Source organism: Lucilia cuprina, chromosome 4, assembly GCF_022045245.1.
Source record: "Lucilia cuprina isolate Lc7/37 chromosome 4, ASM2204524v1, whole genome shotgun sequence".
In the NCBI taxonomy this organism is placed as follows: domain Eukaryota; kingdom Metazoa; phylum Arthropoda; class Insecta; order Diptera; family Calliphoridae; genus Lucilia; species Lucilia cuprina.
Genome location: NC_060952.1, coordinates 92,301,600 through 92,322,715, shown reverse-complemented (window position 1 = coordinate 92,322,715; position 21,116 = coordinate 92,301,600). Strand labels below are relative to the sequence as shown.

Sequence of the window (21,116 nt, the reverse complement as noted above, 5' to 3'; positions counted from 1 at the left end):
AATTTTTTTATTCAGATTATTCTGCAAACTTACCGCCTTACTTGTCATAATGTTCACTGTTTGAGTTCGTACTTATTAAAACTTTCATTTTAACACATTTTAAATAGCACTTTTTAATTAACTTTTCTATTATCACAGAAACATTTTTCTATTCTGTTTATGTTTTTACATATTTGTAGAGTTTTTTATAGACAACATATTTTATATATTATTTAGAAATTAAACTGCTTTAACTGTAAAAGGTAAACAGTAAACGGTATTATCGTCAGATGTAATTAGACACTGTTTTAACATAAGCAATAGAACCTATATAACAGCTTTACGGTTTATCTTTAAGGAATTCATATATAACCTTAATGTTATACACAAAGTCTGAGATATCGAAATGTTATCGAAAATTCATATTAATAGATTTTTCTATGATAAACTGTAGATTATGTAGAGAAAATCTGCGATCGCTAATATTTTTCATTAAGGCTAGATTTTTATAACACAAACATTTTCAAACAAAAGTTTTTCAGATTTTTTGTTAAAAAAGCATTATCGATAACTTTATTATAGAAAAGTTAAATCTGACTTTACTTTTTATAGATAACGTAATGACATTTCTTTAGAAATCATACTAATAACTTAACTTTTCTTTGTAAAAAGTAATCGATAGCTCAAATTTATAGTAAAGTTATCGATAACTTTTCGAAAGAAGATTTACCAAAAATATTACTTTTCTATATAACTCTACTTTTCAACAAAACACTTATCGATAATTTCTTTATAGAAATGATTTCATTTATATAGAAAATTTTTCGATAACTTAGATTTTTGTAGAAATGTTGTTGATTTTTAATACTTTTTTACAAATAAGTTATTGAAATTTTTTGTAGCGAAGTTATCGATAATTTTACTTTGGTATAGAATAGTTATTGAAGACTTTACTCTTCTTTACATAACATGTCTAGACTTGTCTGTAGAAAATTTATTAATAAATTTACATTATTTTTCTTTAGAAATTTTATCGATAACTTTAAAAATGTTATCGAAAACTTAAATATTCTAATAGACTTTAATTGTCTACAAAGAAAATACATATAATTTCACGTTTCTATATTTATCTACTTACAGTTTTTTTCTTAAATAATCCAAATGTCAATGAATACTTTGTTGTTGTAGTCCACTTACTAGATCTGTTTAGACTGCACTAATTAATATCTTGTTAGCCCTTTAATAATAAATTTATATGAATAAAATAAATCTAAAAATAACAGTTGTTTATAAGTATATTTTGTTTTAAATACAATTTTTCTGTTGATCCAGTCATCACCGCTAAGCTAGGCCTATTTATGTTGTTGTTGTTGTTGCTGTGTTATTTAACAAGATGATATTATCATACGAACTCTCTATGTAATTGTTAGTACATTCACCTATAATTTTATTATTGTATTAAAATAAATGTAAACACAAGTACAAAGTATTTTTTATTATAGTTAGTGGAAAAAATTTGATTAATTTTATCATTTAAAATACAGATTTGTTTTGTCTTTTTAAAGATCTAAAATGTTCACTTTTTGTATTACTTTTTAATTAATATTTTAATTTAGAACTGAACAATTATTGTCTAAATTTCTTATAATTCGTTTTTACTCACTCAAAAAGATTTTCCATTATATATATTTTATATGATCCCCTGCAAAGTTAACACAAATCTGAAATTTTTATTTAAACTTGATCATTTCACCATAAAAAGCTTCAATAGTACAACAAAAAGTCTAAAAGGTTGTAGAATTAAATAAAATCAACTTATAAAAACAATAAAACACACAGCAAATACTACAACCTTTAATATCTGGCAACTCTTTTTAATAATTTTCATAGCCACTAGCTTTGGTATATATTAAGCTTTATACTACCTTTTGCAACGCTGTTTTGTTCCTTCAATCAGTTTGTTTTGACATTTCAGTGAATTTGCGATTTTTTTCTCCAAACGTCTATTAAAAAAGTTGCAATTAAGTTTTTTGTAGCTTTTTTCGCAAATATTTTTTCGTTTATTTATTTAAATAAAAATACATATAAATTTATAAACTCTATAACTGCCTAAACACTTGTTGACAAGTGTCGTTTATGAATAATTATTTAAATTATTAGAAAAAAGAACTTTGATAGTGCTCTTAAGAAAGTTATAAAGAAGGAAAAAAAGAAAGCAATTTGGCTTGGTGAGAAAACATAAAGAAAAAGTTGGTGCAATTTTGCAAACATGTCGCAACCTGCTAAAAATATTGTAAGTTTTATAGACATATAATAGTAAATAAAATATTAAAATACCAAGCAAATTATATTTGAAATTTGTTAATAATAAAAAGCCGGCTTTTTATATTATTTGTTTTAAATATTTTCTTCCTTATAAGATGCATTGTGGTGGTCTGCTGCATGCGCATTGTCTTCATGTAAAAAAGAAAACTATAGACAATTGTTATTTTGCCGGTTGTTTTTTTTTTGTTGCTTTAATTTTGGACTCCCTTCCTGCTACTATAGGTTTTTGTCTAATTGGAAGGAACTTTTCTGAACATCAATTATTTCTCTTAGTAGTGTTTTAGTTTTCTGTTTTATAGAGTAATCATTCAATTCTCATTGCCCCTGTAATTGCCAATTTATGATTTTGACAAGTCATTGCTTTTGTTCATAGCGATAATAATATGTTAAAACAACATAAGTGACATTTTTTTCAATTTTATTATAATACTACCAGAAGGTGTATCATTTTGTTTGCTACAAATTGACTTTATTATCATATGGTAGGGAAAAATGTTAGTTATATGATTTTAATATGTAACCATGATTGTCTAATAACACGTACATGTTAATTTTTTATTTTTTAAAGTTTATGTACCTATAATTGACGTGGACATGATTTTCTATGAGGTCTATCTACTGAAACAGGCGGCTCGCAATGTTGACGTGCTATGTGATATCTCTTTCCTTTTTTACTATCTCCTTATTTTCTTGCTTTGTTGTAGTGTTCTTTATGTCTCTTTGAATCTTCACTACTTGAAGGAAATCATAATGGACTTTATGATCTCCATGTCGGTTATATATTAAAGCATTGGCCAGTAAGTTTATATTCCTATTTCCTAAGTAGTAGTACGCAATGGGGAGTTATTTCAGGCTGCAAAAATCTAACATGGTTACGTGAAAAACAGATTATTCATAGAATAGATTATAAGCTCGAATTGGGTGGCTTATCCCCAAGATAATATGGTTTTCGAAAAGAAAAAAGTACTGTAGACACTATTTGGAAAGTTGTAATATAGAAGAAAATGCTAAAGCAACAAAACAATATTGAGCGATCTTAACGTTAGACGTTTAAAACAGTGCAAAATGAAAAGAATTCAAGCAATGAATATACAACTACCTTGAAAATATAACACTGATTTATAAAACAACAAACGGTTTAAAGAAACATAAGATAACGGTTGTAGTAGCACAGGAAGGATTCAGTTAGGACCATTCCTTTGGAATGTTATGCACGATGGACTCTTAAATATGGAACCACTGGATTAGAGCAAGCTGTTGCCATAAATATATAAGATATAGGGCACTACGAACGGCTATATCGTTCAGTCAAATAATGCCAAACATAGGAAGACCTCAACTGCAAACTGGGAAGTTGATAAACAGCATTGCACACTCACAGCTTTAATATGTGCCCAATCATTGAAGAGTAAATGTAGAATAAAAGAACTCCAGAAGTGGTATTGTGGTGCTTGATATATCATCAATCCACTTATTAGTCCAGGAAAGAGAGGAAATATACGAACTAACCATGCAAATGGAAAATTCAAGTAATACAGCGTCAAATACAGTCAAGCTAAAGGATATACTGAATAACTGCAAGAACTAATCTTATAAATAAATGGAAATAAAGATGGGAAGATGGATACATCGGTTAACACCTTACATAAAAGACTGGCTCGAAGAAAACAAACAAATTTAAGATAAAAACTTCTCCGCTGTGTAAAACATGTGAGAGCGATGAAGATACAGCAAGACATATGCTTTTTAAATGTAAAAAGTAGGATGCACAAAGAGAACAATTGAACAACTTAGTTAATGAAGTTTTAACCGGACAGGTTCTACATTAATGTACAAGCCTAATAATTGGGCTATTACAACTGGATGCGTTCATAAATCCATTGGACAGAATGATGTAAGGTTGTCTAAATAATTGAATATGTGGTTGTTTTTATGAGTGTCCTGTACACATGCAGGATATTCGTTGGAGACTGCACGATCTGTACATGACCATTAACCACTGACTATAAAACAGACTGTAGTATAGATTACAGACTAGACTATTGACTAGAATATAGATTAGACTTAATACCAAAATAAAGACTAGTCTATAGACTCGAATATAGACTAGTCTATAGATCAGAATATAGATTAGTCTGTAGACTACACTATAGACAAGTTTATAGACTAGACTATAGATTAATCTATAGACTAAAGCGTAGACTAGGCAATAGAATATAATATTATATAGAATTGACTAAAGAATAGATTATAGACTAGCCGAAAGACTAAACTATAGACTAGACTATAGACTACACTATACACTAGACAATCGAATATAATATATTATAGAATAGATAGGTTGTCTAAATAGTTGAATATGTGGTTGTTTTCATGAGTGCCCTGACCACATGCAGGATATTCGTTGGAGACGGCACGATCTGTACATGACCAGTAGGTATTGAGCTTGTTGCTGCATCCCGATATTGAACATAGCTGTATATGTTTTCCTCGAATATACGAAGATCCTTCCTGACATGCCTCGAGGGAGTATCCAACTGTGTGATGTTAAAACTGGGATAACTTCTCCGCTAACATCCCAGGAGGAACTGTTTGGTCAACATGACATTATGTTCCTTAACTGGGAGGACCTTCGTTTCTTCGTGCAGGTGATATTCTAAGGTAATTTATATGCAGCCCGGTTCTGTCCTTAGAGCGTCATTTTTGCAGCATTAAATGTTTCTCCACTGGGTATCACTGAGCGATGGTTACCACCCTGGAGCAGCATAATTAACCACTGACTATAAAACAGACTGTAGTATAGATTACAGACTAGACTATTGACTAGAATATAGATTAGACTAAATACCAAAATAAAGACTAGTCTATAGACTCGAATATAGACTAGTCTATAGATCAGAATATAGATAAGTCTGTAGACTACACTATAGACAAGTTTATAGACTAGACTATAGATTAATCTATAGACTAAAGCGTAGACTAGGCTATAGAATATAATATTATATAGAATAGACTAAAAAATAGATTATAGATTAGCCGAAAGACTAAACTATAGACTAGACTATAGACTACACTATACACTAGATAATCGAATATAATATATAATAGAATAGACTAAAAAATATATTAAAGACTAGCCGAAAGACTAAACTATAGACTACACTATACACTAGACCATCGTCAGAACTATTCAATAGATTAAACTAGAGGCTACACATTATACTTTAAAATAGACTAAAGTCTAGACAATAGAATTAAAAAGACTACTATCGGATCCATTAACTACTATGTGTATTTATTTTTAATATTAAGTATTCCTAAGAATATTCCAATCATTGTTAGTTAGGAATGTTATTATCACTTCCTAGATACTTGGTTCTAACATGGACAAATGCCTGGCTGTGGCAAGTGGCAGTGCTCCAGAGTTTAACTGTCCTCTCTACATGTTCAAAAAAGGGAACTGAATGAATTATTTTTCAGTGTTCAGAAACTCAGTTTCCTAAATGTAATTCCAAAAAATATTTCAATCAGTGTTTCCGGAATAACAACACTTTCAAGACACTTGGTTCTATGTTCGACGAATGCCTGGTAGGGTTTTATAAATCGACTTTCGAATAATCGAACAATAGATTTTTTATCGAAAAAAGTTGAAAAGTCGAAGTCGACTATTTTGTTCCAAAAAAGTCGATAACTCGACTATCGTCTATGAAAAAATGGAAAAGACGACTTTGTAAATAAAAGTCGAAAAAAATCGAAAAGCCGGAAAAAGTCAAAAACTCGAAAATAGTAGAAAAAAGTCCAAAATAGTCAAAAATTTTAAAAAGTGGAAAAAAGTCAAAAATAGGAAAAACTCGAAAAAAAGTATAAAAATAGTAGAAAATAGTCAAAAAGTCGAAAATAGTCTAAAATTTTTAAAAAAAGTGAAAAAAGTCAAAAACTCTTAAATAGTCGGAAAAACTCGAAAAAAGTAAAAAAATAATCGTAAAAAGTCGAAAAATCGGAAAAAGTCGACTATTTATAAAATAATAAAAGTCGACTTTTAACTAAATGAAAAAAGTCGAAAAATCGATGCAAAAGTCGAAAAGTCGACGTTTAACTAAATGCAAAAAGTCGAAAAGTCGACTTTTCGTTTCAACTATAGAACCCTAATACCTAGCAGAAGCAAGGAAAATGCTCCAGTGTTTCACTATCCTCTCCACATGCTCTACACTCGACTGAATCCTCACGTCCAATTTTGCATAGATATGCTCGTAATTCTGTGTGTCCATTTAGAATACGCACCATCATACTAACTTCAGACTTGCTTCTATTGAAAAGAAAGTATTACATAGCGATAAAATGTAACGATAATATCATCGTGTTACCGCGACAGCATAAAGTGCTTATGTACTGAATTTTTCTGCTTAAAATCAGAACTTTCTTAATTTTGCTAAAAAATCTCTGTGATTTTGTTTTGCTCCTATTTTTCTACGTCAAAAATTGTCCGTATAGAGAACATATCAATCTTCTGCTATTATTTATTTCTACTAAATTGCACATCTTTTAAATATGTATGAGTGAGTGTTTTTGTTAGAAAAGTCATTTTTAATTTTAAATATATAATTCCTTTTAAGAAAAAAAAAAGAAAAACATTAACAAATAATGCGCATTATTTTTTGCTCTCTTAACGGAAATGCTTTTTTGGGTTCCGATCAGTTTGTTGTGAAAATAGAAGGTGAATAGAAGTGTGGTGATTAAGCTGGGCCATAAAGGCCAAAAAGGTAGCATATACATGCTACAAAAGTTTAAAAAAACTTAAAAACAACTTACCAAAAAAACAATTTATAAGAAATAATTGGCTTAAAAAAAACACCAAATCCTATTACTTTCACAATGGCTACAATGGAATTGGAAAATCTTTTCTATAGAAAACGTAATATAGTCTATGCCTTTGTGAGACATCGTTTTATGTTATTATGCAAACAATCGGTAAGGAAGTAGAAAATATATATAAAAAGTTAAAAAAAAGGCCGGCTGTTTAAAGAAGGAAAAAAATGTGAATTATTTAAATTAATAATTTAAAATTATAAATATAAAGAATTGTTAATATATACATATGTATGTGTTTATATTTATGTGTTAATTCTTTTACTCATCAATGATCTTGAACTTGAAAGACATTTGTTTTTGGCATCATTGTTTTATCTATAATTGTGTAAAATTCAAAAAAAAAAAAAAAAGCAACGTCATTATTATACTCTTCCCCCACACGCTTTAACAAACTGTTTATAAACAATTTCTAGTTAAATAAAAAATAAAAATAAATGCAAAATATTTATTTTTTTATTTGTTTTATTTCTAATTTATTTTTATCTTTTTTTCTTTTATTTATTTACAGTTAGTTCGTGTACAATCTCCTGAGGGCATAAAACGTATTGAAATTTCACCAAAGGCGAATCTTAAAGAACTTTTTGAATCAGTTCAAAATGCTTTAAAAGTCGATGGTTTTGGTCTGTTTAAGGAGAGAAATTTTACGAAAGAGGTAAATTTTTCAGATAAAAAAAAATGGCGCAATATTGACAGTTTTGAATTTGCACGTATAAAACAAAAAGAAATTAAAAAATAAAAGAATTTAAACAATTTACCGTGAAAACTGTACCAAATTACTGTTAGTAAAATTGTTTTTTTTTTTTTAATTCTAGTCACAAACGTAAAACAAATATTTTCGTACAAAAAAACTAATTGTGTTTACTTAAAAGTTATTTTTCATAAAAAGCTCTTTTTTCTACTAAAAATGTTTGATATTTTTTTTTATTGAAAATCTGTAAAAAAAGCTTTTTCATTAAAATCCTGGAAAAATTTACTAAAAAAGTTTTTTTTTTAAGCTTTTTTTATTAAAAGCTGTAAAAAGTTTTTTTTTACAAAAAATTTAAAAAAAAACAAACCTGTTTCCATTAAAAATTCAAAAAGAGCTTTTTCACATGGAAAAATTTCTTTTTTCCCTTTAACACTTTTTTAATTTTAAATCAGAAAAACGTTTTTTTACTTAATTGTTAAAAAGGAGCTTTTTCACAGTTTTATTTATTTAATATGAAAAAAGCTTTTAACAAAAATCCGATTTTTTTTTAATTTAAAAACATTTTTTTGTGCTAAAAAAAGTTTTTTTTTTTAAATCAGAAAATAGCTTTTCTCACTTGAAAGCTTTTTTTATTAAAAGCTGAAAAAAAGCTTTTTTATTAAAAGTTGAAAAAAGCTTTTTTACAAAAAAAAAAATAATAATTTTTAACAGAAAATTAACAAACCTGTTTCTAAAAAAAAATTAAAAAAAGATATTTTTCACTTAGAGCTTTATTCATTTCACATGAAAAAAAGCTCTTCACTAAATAGCAAAAAGTCTTTTTTACTTAAAAACTTTTTTGATTTAAAATCAGAAAAACGTGTAAAAGAGTTTTTTACTTTTTTATTAATTTAATATGTAAAAAGCTTTTTACTTAAATGCGAACAAAGAAAACAAAGTTTTTTTTCACTTAGAGCCTTATTTATTAAAAATGTTAAAAAGCTTTTTTATTAAAACAATTTTTTTGTACTTAAAAGTTTTTTTTTTAATGAAAAAAAGAAGTTTCAGTGTAAAAGCTTGTTAACACTAAAAGCTTTACACTAAGAAAAACTTAACGATTTTTTGTTAAAAAAGCTTTCTTTACCAAAAAAAAAACATTTTCTTTAAACAAAGCAAACATAACTTTTTTTAAGCTTTCTTTACTAAAAAAACGTTTTTTTCTTAAAAAAATATTTTTTTACTAAAAAAGCTTTATTTACTAAAAAAACTTTTTTCTTTAAAAAGCTTTTTTACGAAAAAAAACTTTTTTCTTTAAAAAGCTTTTTTACGAAAAAAAACTTTTTTCTTTAAAACGCTTTTTTACTAAAAAAAAACTTTTTTCTTTAAAAAGTTTTTTTGTACTAAATAAGATTTTTTTTGAAAAGCTTTCTTTACTAATCATTTTTTAATAAAAAAGTATTTATCTTTAAAAATTTTTCTTTAGAAAAAAATCATATTTTATACTAAAATTATATTTTTCATTGAATTACTCAGCTTTATGCCAATTCAACACAACAAATAGGAACTCTACTCAAACATGGCGATATGGTATACCTAAAGCAGTTGGCTGGCACATCAGCAAGAGTAAGTTAACTTAGTTATATTTATCAAAGTTCCTAAACGAACAAATTTAAAACTATTTTCAGCGCACTAGTACCACGGCGATAGATCAATTTGAACATGTTCCAGCCAAAGTAACTGATAATGATTTTAAACCAACCACAAAAGTAGTCGAAGATGAAGTTGATCAATTATTGGCAAAAGAAGATGGATTAATTAAAAGGGAAAGAGATAGTAAATTGTAAGTATTAAAAGAAAAGAAAAATACAAATAAAAATAAAATTAAAACTTTTTACTATACAGATGCCGTCACCAAGCTAACGGCTGTTGTGTCAACTGTTCACCTCTTGAACCTTACAATGAAACGTATCTGAAGGAGCAAAAAATTAAACATCTCTCATTTCATTCGTACATACGCAAACAAACATCGGGCATTGATCGCGGCAAGTACATGGTATTCGATGATATTAATTGTCGTATTAAGACCGGTTGCCGTGAACATCCACCATGGCCCAAGGGTATCTGTTCTAAGTGTCAACCATCGGCTATAACATTAAATCGTCAAATTTATCGTCATGTCGATAATGTCATGTTTGAAAATACCACAATTGTAGAGAGATTTTTAAATTATTGGCGTACTACGGGTCATCAAAGAATGGGTTTCCTTTATGGTACATATGAAGTGAATACAGATGTACCCTTGGGTATACGTGCTAAGGTGGCGGCAATTTATGAACCACCACAAGAATCGACTAGGGACTCAATAAAACTATTGGATGATGAGGCTGCCGAAGATATTGAAGAGGTGGCCAAGGCTTTGGGTTTGAGAAAGGTGTGTGTTGGATTTTATTTGCTAGAGTATATTTATTTTATTTGGATTTTCTTTTTTTTAGATTGGTTGGATTTTTACTGATTTAATCACTGATGATCCGGCCGCCGGTACTGTTAAACAGTTACGCGGTATTGAGACTCATTTCTTAACCGCTCAGGAATGCATAATGGCAGGTGAATTGCAAAATCGTCATCCAAATCCTTGCAAATATGCATCGAATGGTGTTTTTGGTTCGAAATTTGTGACCGTCTGTGTTACAGGTAGGTTATTAGTAATTTTTAGAAAACAAATCAAATGACAAAAGCTTTTGCAAAGGAATGTTTTTTATTAAGAAACTAAGCCTTTTAGTCTAAAAACAAACTTGTTTTAGTTAAGTTTATAAATCCTCTAAGTTTGTAGACAGAAGCTTTCTTTAGTCTATACGCTGAAGGTCTATTGCCTAAAGCTTTCTTTAGACGCTGAAGCTTAGTTTAGTCAAGAGACTAAGGTATTCTTTAGTCCTGAGACTAAAGTATTCTTAAGTTTAGAGACTAAAGTTTTCTTTAGTCAAGAGACTAAAGTTTTCTTTAGTCAAGAGACCAAAGTTTTCTTTGTCAAGAGACTGAAGTTCTCTTTAGTTTATTGACTAAAGTTCATTTTAGTCTAGACCAAAGTTCTTTTAGTATAGAGGCAAAAATTCTCATATGTAAAGAGACTGAAGTATTTTCAGTGTAGACAATAAGAGTCTAGAGACTAAAGCATTCTGTCTGTACCCTTAATAATAAGTTTTTAGCCTTAAAAGTAAAGCAAAAATTTTCATTAGTAAAGAGACTGAAGATATCTTCAGTGTTGACAATAAGAGTCTAGAGACTAAATCACTCTGTACCCTGAACAATAAGTTTTTAGCCTTGAAAGCAAAGCTTTTTATTTGGAAAATTTCAGTCTGAAGACTGAAAAGCTTTTAGTATGGAATAAAACAAAATTTGGGTGCTAAAGCTTTTAACCACAGGGTTAAGTTTTAAGTCTGCAGATTAAGCTATTTTGCCTGTAGAGTAAAGTTTTTGTCTGGAGACTAAATTTAAGGTCTGCACTTTAAAGCTCCTAGTATAAAGACTTCAACTTTTAGTTTGAATCAAAAAAAAAAAAAAGTTTAATCTAGCAGCTTTTAGGCTTTTAGTATAGAGAACTTAAGCCTGCAGACTAAGTTCATAAAAGATAACTTAAAGCTGTTACTATATAGGATAAAGCTTTTAGTCTGAAGATTAAAAATTCTAGTCTGGAAAGTTAGACTTTTTGTCTAGACACTAAAGCTTTTAGTCTACATATAAGGACTAAAGATACTTCTAAAGCTCTTTGCTCTTAAGACATAAACGCTTTTAGCATTGAATGTGAAGAAAGTCTCAAAAATAAAGCTCTGTCTTCAGACTTAAATCTTCATCTCTTTCTTAAGTCTCAATTATTTCTTGCATTAGTCTCAAATCTAAAGCTCTTTTTAGTCTTGAGACCAAAGCTCTTTTTAGACTTGATACTAAAGCTCTAAAATCTAGACACAAAAAAGCTCTAGTGTTCATATTAAACCACTATTTTTACTGTAGAGATTAAACATCTCTCTTTAGTTTACTGACAAAAGCTCTATCTATATATATATATATATATCTATCTATCTATCTATCTATCTATCTATCTATCTATCTATCTATCTATCTATCTATCTATCTATCTATCTATCTATCTATCTATCTATCTATCTACCTACCTACCTACCTACCTACCTACCTACCTACCTACCTACCTACCTACCTTCCTACCTACCTATCTATATAAGTCTCAACGAGGACTTTTTTCAATTCCAATTCTATTTTTAATTTTAAAAGTTTTTGACAAGTTTTTTATTTTTAAATTTCTTCCAGGCGACAAAACCAAACAAGTCCATATGGAGGGTTATGCTGTTTCAGCTCAATGTATGGCTTTAGTACGCGATAATTGTTTAATACCAACTAAAGATGCACCCGAATTGGGTTATGTACGCGAATCGACTGATAAACAATATGTTCCAGATGTTTATTATAAGGTAAGTGAAAATCTCTCTCTCTAATATTAAGCAAATTTTATTTAAAAGGGATTTTTTTTCAAAGCAACTCCTTTCCTCTTATAAAATGTGTAATAATATGATGTGTATAAACTATGGGTTGTTTTGCTGTTTAGCAGCTTTATAGTGCTTTATTAGAAAACCAACCAATCTCCAATACAAAATATTTCAATTAAATATTCATACAAACCTTTTTTATGTTACTACTATCACTTCATTGACCAGAAAAATGCAAAAAAAGGGAAAGTAAAAACATTATTATTGTTTACATCCATTGACCATTTATTAATTTTTGTTTTTGTTATTGTTTAATGTTGTTAGTTAGTTTTACAATTTGTTATTGTTGCTGTTGTTTTTATTTCAGTTTAAATTTAGTTTCATTGATAGACAACAATAATTAAACATTTATGCATACATGTAAATTGTTGCTTTTTTTTTGTTTGTATTTCATGCAAATTTCTGTTTTTTTATATAATTTTATAAAAAAAACAACGTGGTTTTAGCGTTAACGCCACATTAAAGAATTTTAAAGTTTTGTTTTTTTTTTAGGTTTTTTAAGGATTTTTTCTTTACGTTAATAAAAAAAAAGTTTTTTTTTTTAATATTTGTTAGACAGAAAAATAAACGTTTAAAGTCTTTTAGACAATATTTTCTTCTTGATTAAGAACTAGAGATTTGATAAGTTTTTTCTTGATATTTTTTTTTAATAAAATTTTAAAAATAGACAAATATAACGTTTTCTATATATTTTTCATTAAATTTAAAATATTTGTTTAATACTTTATTTTGTTTTAATAGTTTTACGTTATTTTGATATAATTTTTCAACTATGTTTTTCAGCATTTGATTTGTTGGTTTTAATATATTTATTTGGTTTTTTCTTTTAATTAGTTAACATAGACATTTAGAAACATTTTTGTTTTCTTATTATTAATTATTAAATATTTTTAATTGTTTCCTTTAAATTCTTTATAGTTAAGTGGTTTATAATAATTTAGTACTTTTAGCACCTTTATATTTTTGTTTGTTTATTAAACTAATTTATTTTTGTTTAAAGATACTCCAGCCGCATCAATGTAGTCACAGTTATTTTTTTTTTAATTTTTTAAAATATATCATTTAATATTCGTAAATTTTTTCTTCCAGACTTTCATGTTTTTACTAGAATTTTCAATCTTTCTTGACATAGAAACTAAAGAAACTTGACTCCGATATAGAAACTTAAGAATTGTCCAATTCACAATCAGTGTTGTACGGTTGTATCGTAGTATGTTGTAATTTTTCTTTTATTATTAATGTGTTTTTGTCTTTTTAACATACAACGTTACAACAATATGACATCAATTGTGAATTGGCCGCAATGTGTTCTCATGAGGATTTCTTTATAAATTTTTTAATTTTTTATTATTTTAATATTTTCTTTTTATTACAACTAAATTCGTTTTCGAATTATATTCATAATACTTTTTGTTTGATATCAATTAAAAGTTAAATTTTTTTATTAAATTTCTAATATTCAAGGATTTAATTTCGTATAATTTATATATCTCGTTTTTTATATACATATTTATGATATTTTTTCTAAATTCTTAGTTAATTTTTTTTTCTATAGTTTTTGACGAAAAAACAATTTGGCAGTTTATTAAAATAATTCTGCATTATAATTTATATAAAATTCGTTTAGTTTCAAAAAGAAATAAGTTCTTAAGATTCTTTAGTCTTAAGTCCTTTTAATACAGCAAGTTAGAACTTTTTACTGTACAAAAGTCGAAACTATAGTCCAAGGTACCACTGTATTCCCTAAGAAAGAAATATACTTTAGTTTGTAACTTAAAATTTCCTAATTTAGTAATGAGAGTAATGATTCAGATATTCAGGAGTCTAGTTCAGAGTCTAAGTATTCTTAAGTCAAGAGACTAGGCATTTTAAAGACTCTTTAGTGCCAGTGACTTAAGACTCTTTAGTTCTTCAGGATGTTAATTCCTGAGTTTTAAGTTCATAGGCTAAAATTCTTTAGTTCCCAGTATAAAGATAATTTAGTCTACAGAGGCACCAGAACCACATTTCTCTACGTAAGTGATAAAGTTTCTTGTTCCTTCTTCTTATCTCCAAAGATCAAGAATCTCTAGTGCAGATACTAAAAATCTCTCTATTCTAAAAACTAAGACACAGCTAATTACACCAAAAACTCTTTGGAATATCACTGTATTCCAGGAACTTAAGACTATTTTCTTCAGCGACTTAAGATCCTTTCGTTTAAAGTCCATCCAGCTACAAAGAATTCTTTATTCCACAAAAGTCAAAAGTACCTCTGTAATCCCTATAAAAAGATTCTTTAGAATCTCTATTCCACAAAAGTCAAAAGTACCTCTGTATTCCATATAAAAAGATTCTTTAGTATGTAACTAAAATCTTAACTCCCGAGCCTTAGGTCTTAAGTCTAAGAGCCTTTAATCTAGCGACTAAGAGCTCTTTACTCCACAAAATAAGGATTCTTTATTGTAGAAAACTAAGAACTGTTTAGTTCAAAGTATTCCAGGGACCTAAGACTCTTTAGTTCAGCAATTGAGGGCTCTTTCGTTCAAAAGAATTATATTTTAGTCTGGAACTAAAAATGTTGATTCCTGAGCTTTAAGTTGCTTTTAGAGTCAATTAACTACGAATTCTTTAATTCATAGATTCAACTGTCTAGTTTAGAGTTTAAAGACTCGTTAAGTTAAGAGACTAGTATTTTTTTAGAGAAAACTAAATATTCATTAGGCCAGTGACTTAAGACTCTTTACTTCTATTAAAATTTAGTTTTCAACTTAAACTTTAGTCTTGAATCAAAAACCTTCATTCCAGAGGTTTAACTTGTTTAGTCCATAGACCATAGTCTCTTAAAAGTAAAGACTGAAGAGGCTAGAGAAGTACTTAAGCTTTTTATGTCCAGACACTAAAATTAAGTGCAGATAATTTTAATGTCTGGACAGAGACTAAATACAGTCTACAAACGAAACACTATTTATTCCACACTATTCTTGGTCTAGGATCTCTCTTTAGTTCAAAGACTTAAGAATCTATTGCCAAGAGACTAATTAGTCTCTGAAATGCGAAGACTAAAGATTCTCTAAAGTTTAGAGGCTAAATTCTATCTCTGTACTAGGGTTCTATAAATCGACTTTCGAATAATCAAACAATCGACTTTTTGTCGAAAACTCAAGTCGACTATTTTGTTCAAAAACGGTCGATAACTCGACTATCGTCTAAAAGTCGAATTTGTAAATAAAAGTCGAAAAGTCGTAATAAGTAGAAAAAAGTCGAAAAAAGTCATATAAAGTGAAAAAGTCAACAAAAGTCGAATATTCGGAAAAGGTCGAAAACTCGAAAATAGTAGCAAAAAGTCAAAAATAGTCGAAAATTTTAAAAATTTTAAAAAAGAGAAAAAAGCAAAAACTCTAAAATATTCGGAAAAACTCGAAAAAAAATAAAAAAAATAGTCAAAGAAAGTCGAAAAAAGTAGAAAAGACTTTTCTACTATAGAACTCTGCTCTCTAGTCAAAAGAGTAAATATCTTTATTAGTTCAGAATATAAAGATTCAGACAAAAGACTCTTTAGTCCACTGACTCTATTTACTCCAAGGACTAGAGATTATCTTTAACCCAGGCACTAAAGAATACTTTAGTCTAAATAAATTCTTACTTTATTCCAGAGACTTCAGAATATATTTAGTAAGAGTTTCTTTAGTCCAAAGCCTAAAGATTCTTTTAGTCCAAAGACAAAAGATTTTCATTATTTTAACCCTCAAAATCAAATGGAACTTAAACCTTTTTGAAAATAAACGTTTATTTATTCTAGATTTGATACGAATTAAATTCAAATTTTAATACTGATCGATTTTGTGTGTTTTCTAGATATGAACACAAGAATAATTTCTATGAATTCGTAGGCAGTTTTTTTATAAATTTTTTTCTAAATATGTTTGTATGTGTGTTTTTTTATTGACTCTTTTTCAATAAAATATTACAATATTTTTTTACATTTTAACGAATTCTTTTGCAATTGTCACAACGTTTAGCCTTAACTTTCTTTGCAGTTTGTTTAATCTTTAAATAAAGTTTAAATAACTTCTTTCTGTAAACAGAAATATTTCTATCAAGTCAAAAATTTTCAAATTGCTTTCTCACTCTCTGTTGTTTTAACATTGAATTTCTATATATCGATTATGAATATATATATTATTTTTGATATTTTTATACGATTTTTTTTTTACTTATTTGAGTAGCTTTTCATAATTATTTGTTTAATTTAGTAAAACATTGAAGCAAACATACAATATAAATATTTTAAGCAACATTTAAGATTATTTTTACATAAATAGATTTTTATATATAATTTATCCAATATTTAATTAATTAATTAATAATATAAAAATAATTGAACTTTAGGCCAATTACTTTATTTATGACAACAACAAATAAAAAATGCAAATAAGAAGCATTTTTGTTTTTTCTCTTAACATAAACACATTTTGTTGCAGTCCAATAGATTTAAAACAAGTCAGATTTCTATATTCGGCTGTGCCGAATCTTATATACCCTTCACCAAGTATGTTTTAAAAAATAGTTTTTATAAATATGTGCTTGTCTACGAGGAAGTCAATTGTCGCTCTGCACCCCCCACCCCCGGGGGCATGTCACCTTGGCGAGACCTCCGCCTTGGTGTTATTGCAAGCCCTGGGTATAAAGAGGTGGCCAATACCTCCAATCTGACCGGGATTGAATAATTGCTTAGCTTAGCCCTTGCATAGATTGCCAGAGGTCAAACCAGTGCACCGCAAAATCTGGTACTACGGGTGGCCAGTTGCCCGCAGGACTTTGTCCTGGCTGGTCAGTTGGTTGAGGTTCCTTCGGAATCCACGTAGTGGCTGTGGTTAAAACGCAAATCCGCGGGGAGAGTAAGTGGCGGATAAAAGACTGATGCATGATAATAGTCAATATTTCGGGATATGTTCGGTGCTGTTGCCGAGAACAACAGACACCCTGCAGTCGAGTGACAATGGGACTAAGCGTTGGAAATGAGTTGGTATTAATTGTATATGGTACGGGATGAATGTGAGGTTCGGCGGGCCTTACCCCACCCGTCTACCTGATGAATGTGTCGTATGTTTTTCTCTTATGAATGTGTCGTATAAATGAGACGTGTTCTGGGTTGAATGATGATGGATGAAAGGTATCATATACATTTGATACCATTGAATTATCCTTCCTTGTCCAGATATGTTCAGGGTTTACTCTGTTCATATCAGAATTACCACAGTGTGTCCCTGTGAGTAAGAACAAAGTCTACGGCTTATTGATGATCGTACTTCTGTCTACCGGTTACGTCTCTAGGTGCTGTTGCCGAATCAACAGAGCCATAGTAGTGTGGTTGGGCGACAACTTGACTACTTTGGCAAGAGATTAGATAGCTAGAGTACTCGAGCTCGAGCATGGACCGGTCAAAGCCAATGTACAAAAATTGCCACCTGACTTTTTCATTGAAGAAAAAAGGGCGATGGTAGACCGTTCTCAAGTCTACCCTGTGGATGAAAAAGACCACCGTGAGATAAGGCTGACACGGCAGGTGCTTACGTTAAAACTCTCGACAGTCTGTCACTCTACACCCTACAAAGATACAGGAATGTCGAGAGTTTAACGTGAGCACCTGCCTTAACGGCCTTATCCCACGGTGGTCTTTTTCACACATAACAAACACACAAACAAATATAAACTGTATTAGGGCAGAATGAAATATTAGCCTTTGTACTGTACTACCACCGTCAAACTGTATTACCACCCTCAAACAAATATAAGCAGTATTACTAACAGATTACTGCTTTATCTCCTTGATGTTGTTTTTATACTTTTATTTATAATTTGTTGAGAAAATTTTCAGAGTAAGTCTCAGATTTTTGCCGATATCTCAGTTATTAATGGACCGATTTTGCTGATTTTCAATAGAAAACTTCTCGAAAGCATGTCTGACAGAATTATCGAAGATTTGGATATCGAAGATATCTGGAGTCTTTAGAAAATTGATTTCAACAGACAGACAGACAGACAAACGGACAAGGCCTAATCGGCTTTGCTATCTATAAGGATCCAGAATATATATACTTTATAGGGTTGAAAATTATATTGTGGAAATTACAAACGGAATGACAAACTTATTTATACCCATCTCACGAAGGTGAAGGGTATAAAATTATATATATTTTTGGCAATTTTTTGCAAATATTTCTTGATGCTATTTATAGAAGACAAAGTGCTTAACTCCATTTATTATTTTCTTAATAAATTTTAATAACCAAACTGTGCTTAATCTGCAAAATATTTTACTTATCTATTTGACATTTTTCCATTATTTTTTATGGAGTTAATGCATTTGGTTATAAAGTCATTTTGTTTAAATTTTTATTATAATATTATTTAGACGTTTTGTGGAACGGATTTTTATTAATATTTTATTTTAATTTTAACAAAATTTTCTTTCTGTTCTTATTTTTATTTATTGTAAAATTTTTGTTTTCGTTAATTTTATTTTATATTCTTTTTCAAAAATTATATTTTCAACAGGTATCTTTGTAGCGCTAGTGTTTTAAAAATTGTTTTTTATTTTTATTATTTAACATTATTCAAATTCCCTAAACACAATTTCATTGGTTTATTTAATTTTTAAAATATATCTATTTAACTATTTTTGCACCTAAAAGTTTAACCATATTATGTTAAACTTTTTGTGCTTGTATTTATTACAAATATATATACGTTTATTTTGTTTAGTTTGTTTTTAATTTATTTTTTTTTCTATAATTTAAAATATGTTTTATTTGATATATTGTTTTAAAAGACAGTTAACATTTTAATAATTTGTAGTTGTTAAGTTTTTATTATCTTAAATTTCGTTTAACGTTTTTAATTTTCTTAGTTTCGTTTTAAATATTAGTTTTAGTGTAAAATTTTCCAAATATTCTAATAGTGCTTAGTTAATAGTTGTTTTCTAATCTTTTTTTTAACTAAATAAGTTTTGGTTTAAATTTCGTTTTAAATTTTATTAATTATGTGTTTTTCTCTTTTGAATTTTGAAAACTAATCGTGAAACTAAAGCTGTTTAGAATAAAGTCTAAAGCTTGAAAACTAAAAGTCTTTATACTAGATATTTAAGCTCTTTAGTTTAGAGACTAAATCTCTTAAGTCCAAAGACTAAATCTCTTTAGTTCAAAGGCGAAGGCTTTATATAAGATATAGTTCATAATCTAGATATTAACACTCTCATTAAAACTTTATAGTTAACAGATTACATTTCCTTAGTTCTGAGTATTAAAGGTCTTTAAGTCCAATTATTAAAGTTCTATAATAAAAGAGAATAAAGCTCTTTAGTCATATGACGAAAGCTCTTCAGTTCGTATCAAAATCTATCACATTAGTCTAAAGACTACAGTTATTTAGTCTGGATACTAAACTATTTTAGTCTGCACTCTAAAGACAAAAGTTCTTTAGTCTAGATAAATATAAAATAAAATTTTAACACTCTGTTATAAGCTTTAAAGTTCACAGATTACATCTCCTTAGTTCACAGTATAAAGCTCTTTACTCAAGTTTTTTGTCTTTAGTTTAGATATTAACATTCTAATTAAAGTTTTATATTGTACAGATTATATCTTCTTAGTTCATAGTATAAAGCTCTTTACTAAAGCTCTTTAATATAAAGCATAGCATAAAGCTATTTAGTCCTATGGCGAAAACTCTTCAGTCCGGATACTTAATTGTTTAATCCAAAGAACAAACCCTTAAGTCTGGAGACTACAGCCATTTAGCCTAGAGACTAAACCATTTTAGTCTAAGCACTCTCTTTTGTATAAATACTAAGTTCTTTAGTTATTAGAGTATAGACACTGAGAATTAAGTTGCATTGGTCCATGGTCTATTTTTAATTCATTAACTGAAATATGTACTTTCAGTTAAACTCTAGACTCCTAAGACTAAAGACTAAAAAGGCTAGAGAACTAAAGCTTTTTACTTTTAGAGACTAAGATTAAGTGCAGATATTAAATAATCTCTTTCCACCTGAGACTAAAGACAGTCTGCAGACTAAACACTATTTATTCCAGAGACTAAAGTATCACTTCAATCCAGAGACTAGAAAATCGTTCTTTTGTCTAAAGGCTAGAGAACCACTTTTTATGTTCAGAATCTAAGAAATTTCTACAGATTAAATAATCGCTTTTGTCCACAAACTAAAAACTCTCTTTAGTCCAGAGACAAGAGATTAAATTCTCTTTAGCCAAATACTCTTTTGATCCCGGAGACTAAAGACTTTATTTAGTCCACACTAACTCATCCACAGACTAAAGACTCTCTTTAATTTACAGACAGAAGACTCTCTTTAGTCTACAAACTAAATACTCTCATTAGTCTACAAACTAAGACTCTCTTTAGTCCACAGATTAAAGACTTTATTTAGTGTAGAGACTATTAGATTCTCTCTAGTCCAGATACTTTATTGGAGACTAAAAACTTTCATTAATCCTGAGACTAAAGAGTATTTAATGGATATGACTCGATAATTTTTGATAAAAAAAGGGAAACGTATTTTTGAAAGATTTCGCAGGATGTTATTTTTTAGAATGTAGTGACATTAAGCTTTTTAGTTTAATGCTCTTTTGTCCAAAGACAAAATCTTCTGTTTAATCTATAGAATAAAATTCTTTAGTATACAAACTATAACACTAAATAAAGGTTTTTAGTCCGTTAAA

The 21,116-nt window shown here is 28.5% G+C and overlaps 1 protein-coding gene across 2 annotated transcripts; it reads left to right on the top strand.

The window, feature by feature from the left end:
• Positions 1-1,957: 1,957 nt before the first annotated feature.
• Positions 1,958-12,360, top strand: LOC111678233 (nuclear protein localization protein 4 homolog). 2 transcript variants are annotated; one of them, XM_046950116.1, is made up of 7 exons: positions 1,958-2,272; positions 7,682-7,825; positions 9,374-9,463; positions 9,526-9,680; positions 9,743-10,271; positions 10,333-10,531; positions 12,161-12,360. In XM_046950116.1, the coding sequence occupies exons 1-7, from the start codon at positions 2,249-2,251 to the stop codon at positions 12,343-12,345; spliced, it is 1,326 nt and encodes a 441-aa protein (XP_046806072.1). In that variant the 5' UTR covers positions 1,958-2,248; the 3' UTR covers positions 12,346-12,360. The 2 variants fall into 2 exon arrangements, with proteins under 2 accessions (XP_046806072.1, XP_023295280.2); XM_023439512.2 differs by lacking the exon at positions 1,958-2,272 and adding an exon at positions 7,015-7,272.
• The last annotated feature ends 8,756 nt before the right edge of the window (positions 12,361-21,116 follow it).

Bases quoted from the DNA above. Each gene is read 5' to 3' on its own strand.
- LOC111678233 (XM_023439512.2), top strand. From the start codon at position 7,177: ATGGCTACAATGGAATTGGAAAATCTTTTCTATAGAAAACGTAATATA. The intron at 7,826-9,373 runs GTAAATTTTTCA...TGAATTACTCAG, and splicing joins AGAGAAATTTTACGAAAGAG to CTTTATGCCAATTCAACACA. The intron at 10,532-12,160 runs GTAGGTTATTAG...AATTTCTTCCAG, and splicing joins TGTGACCGTCTGTGTTACAG to GCGACAAAACCAAACAAGTC.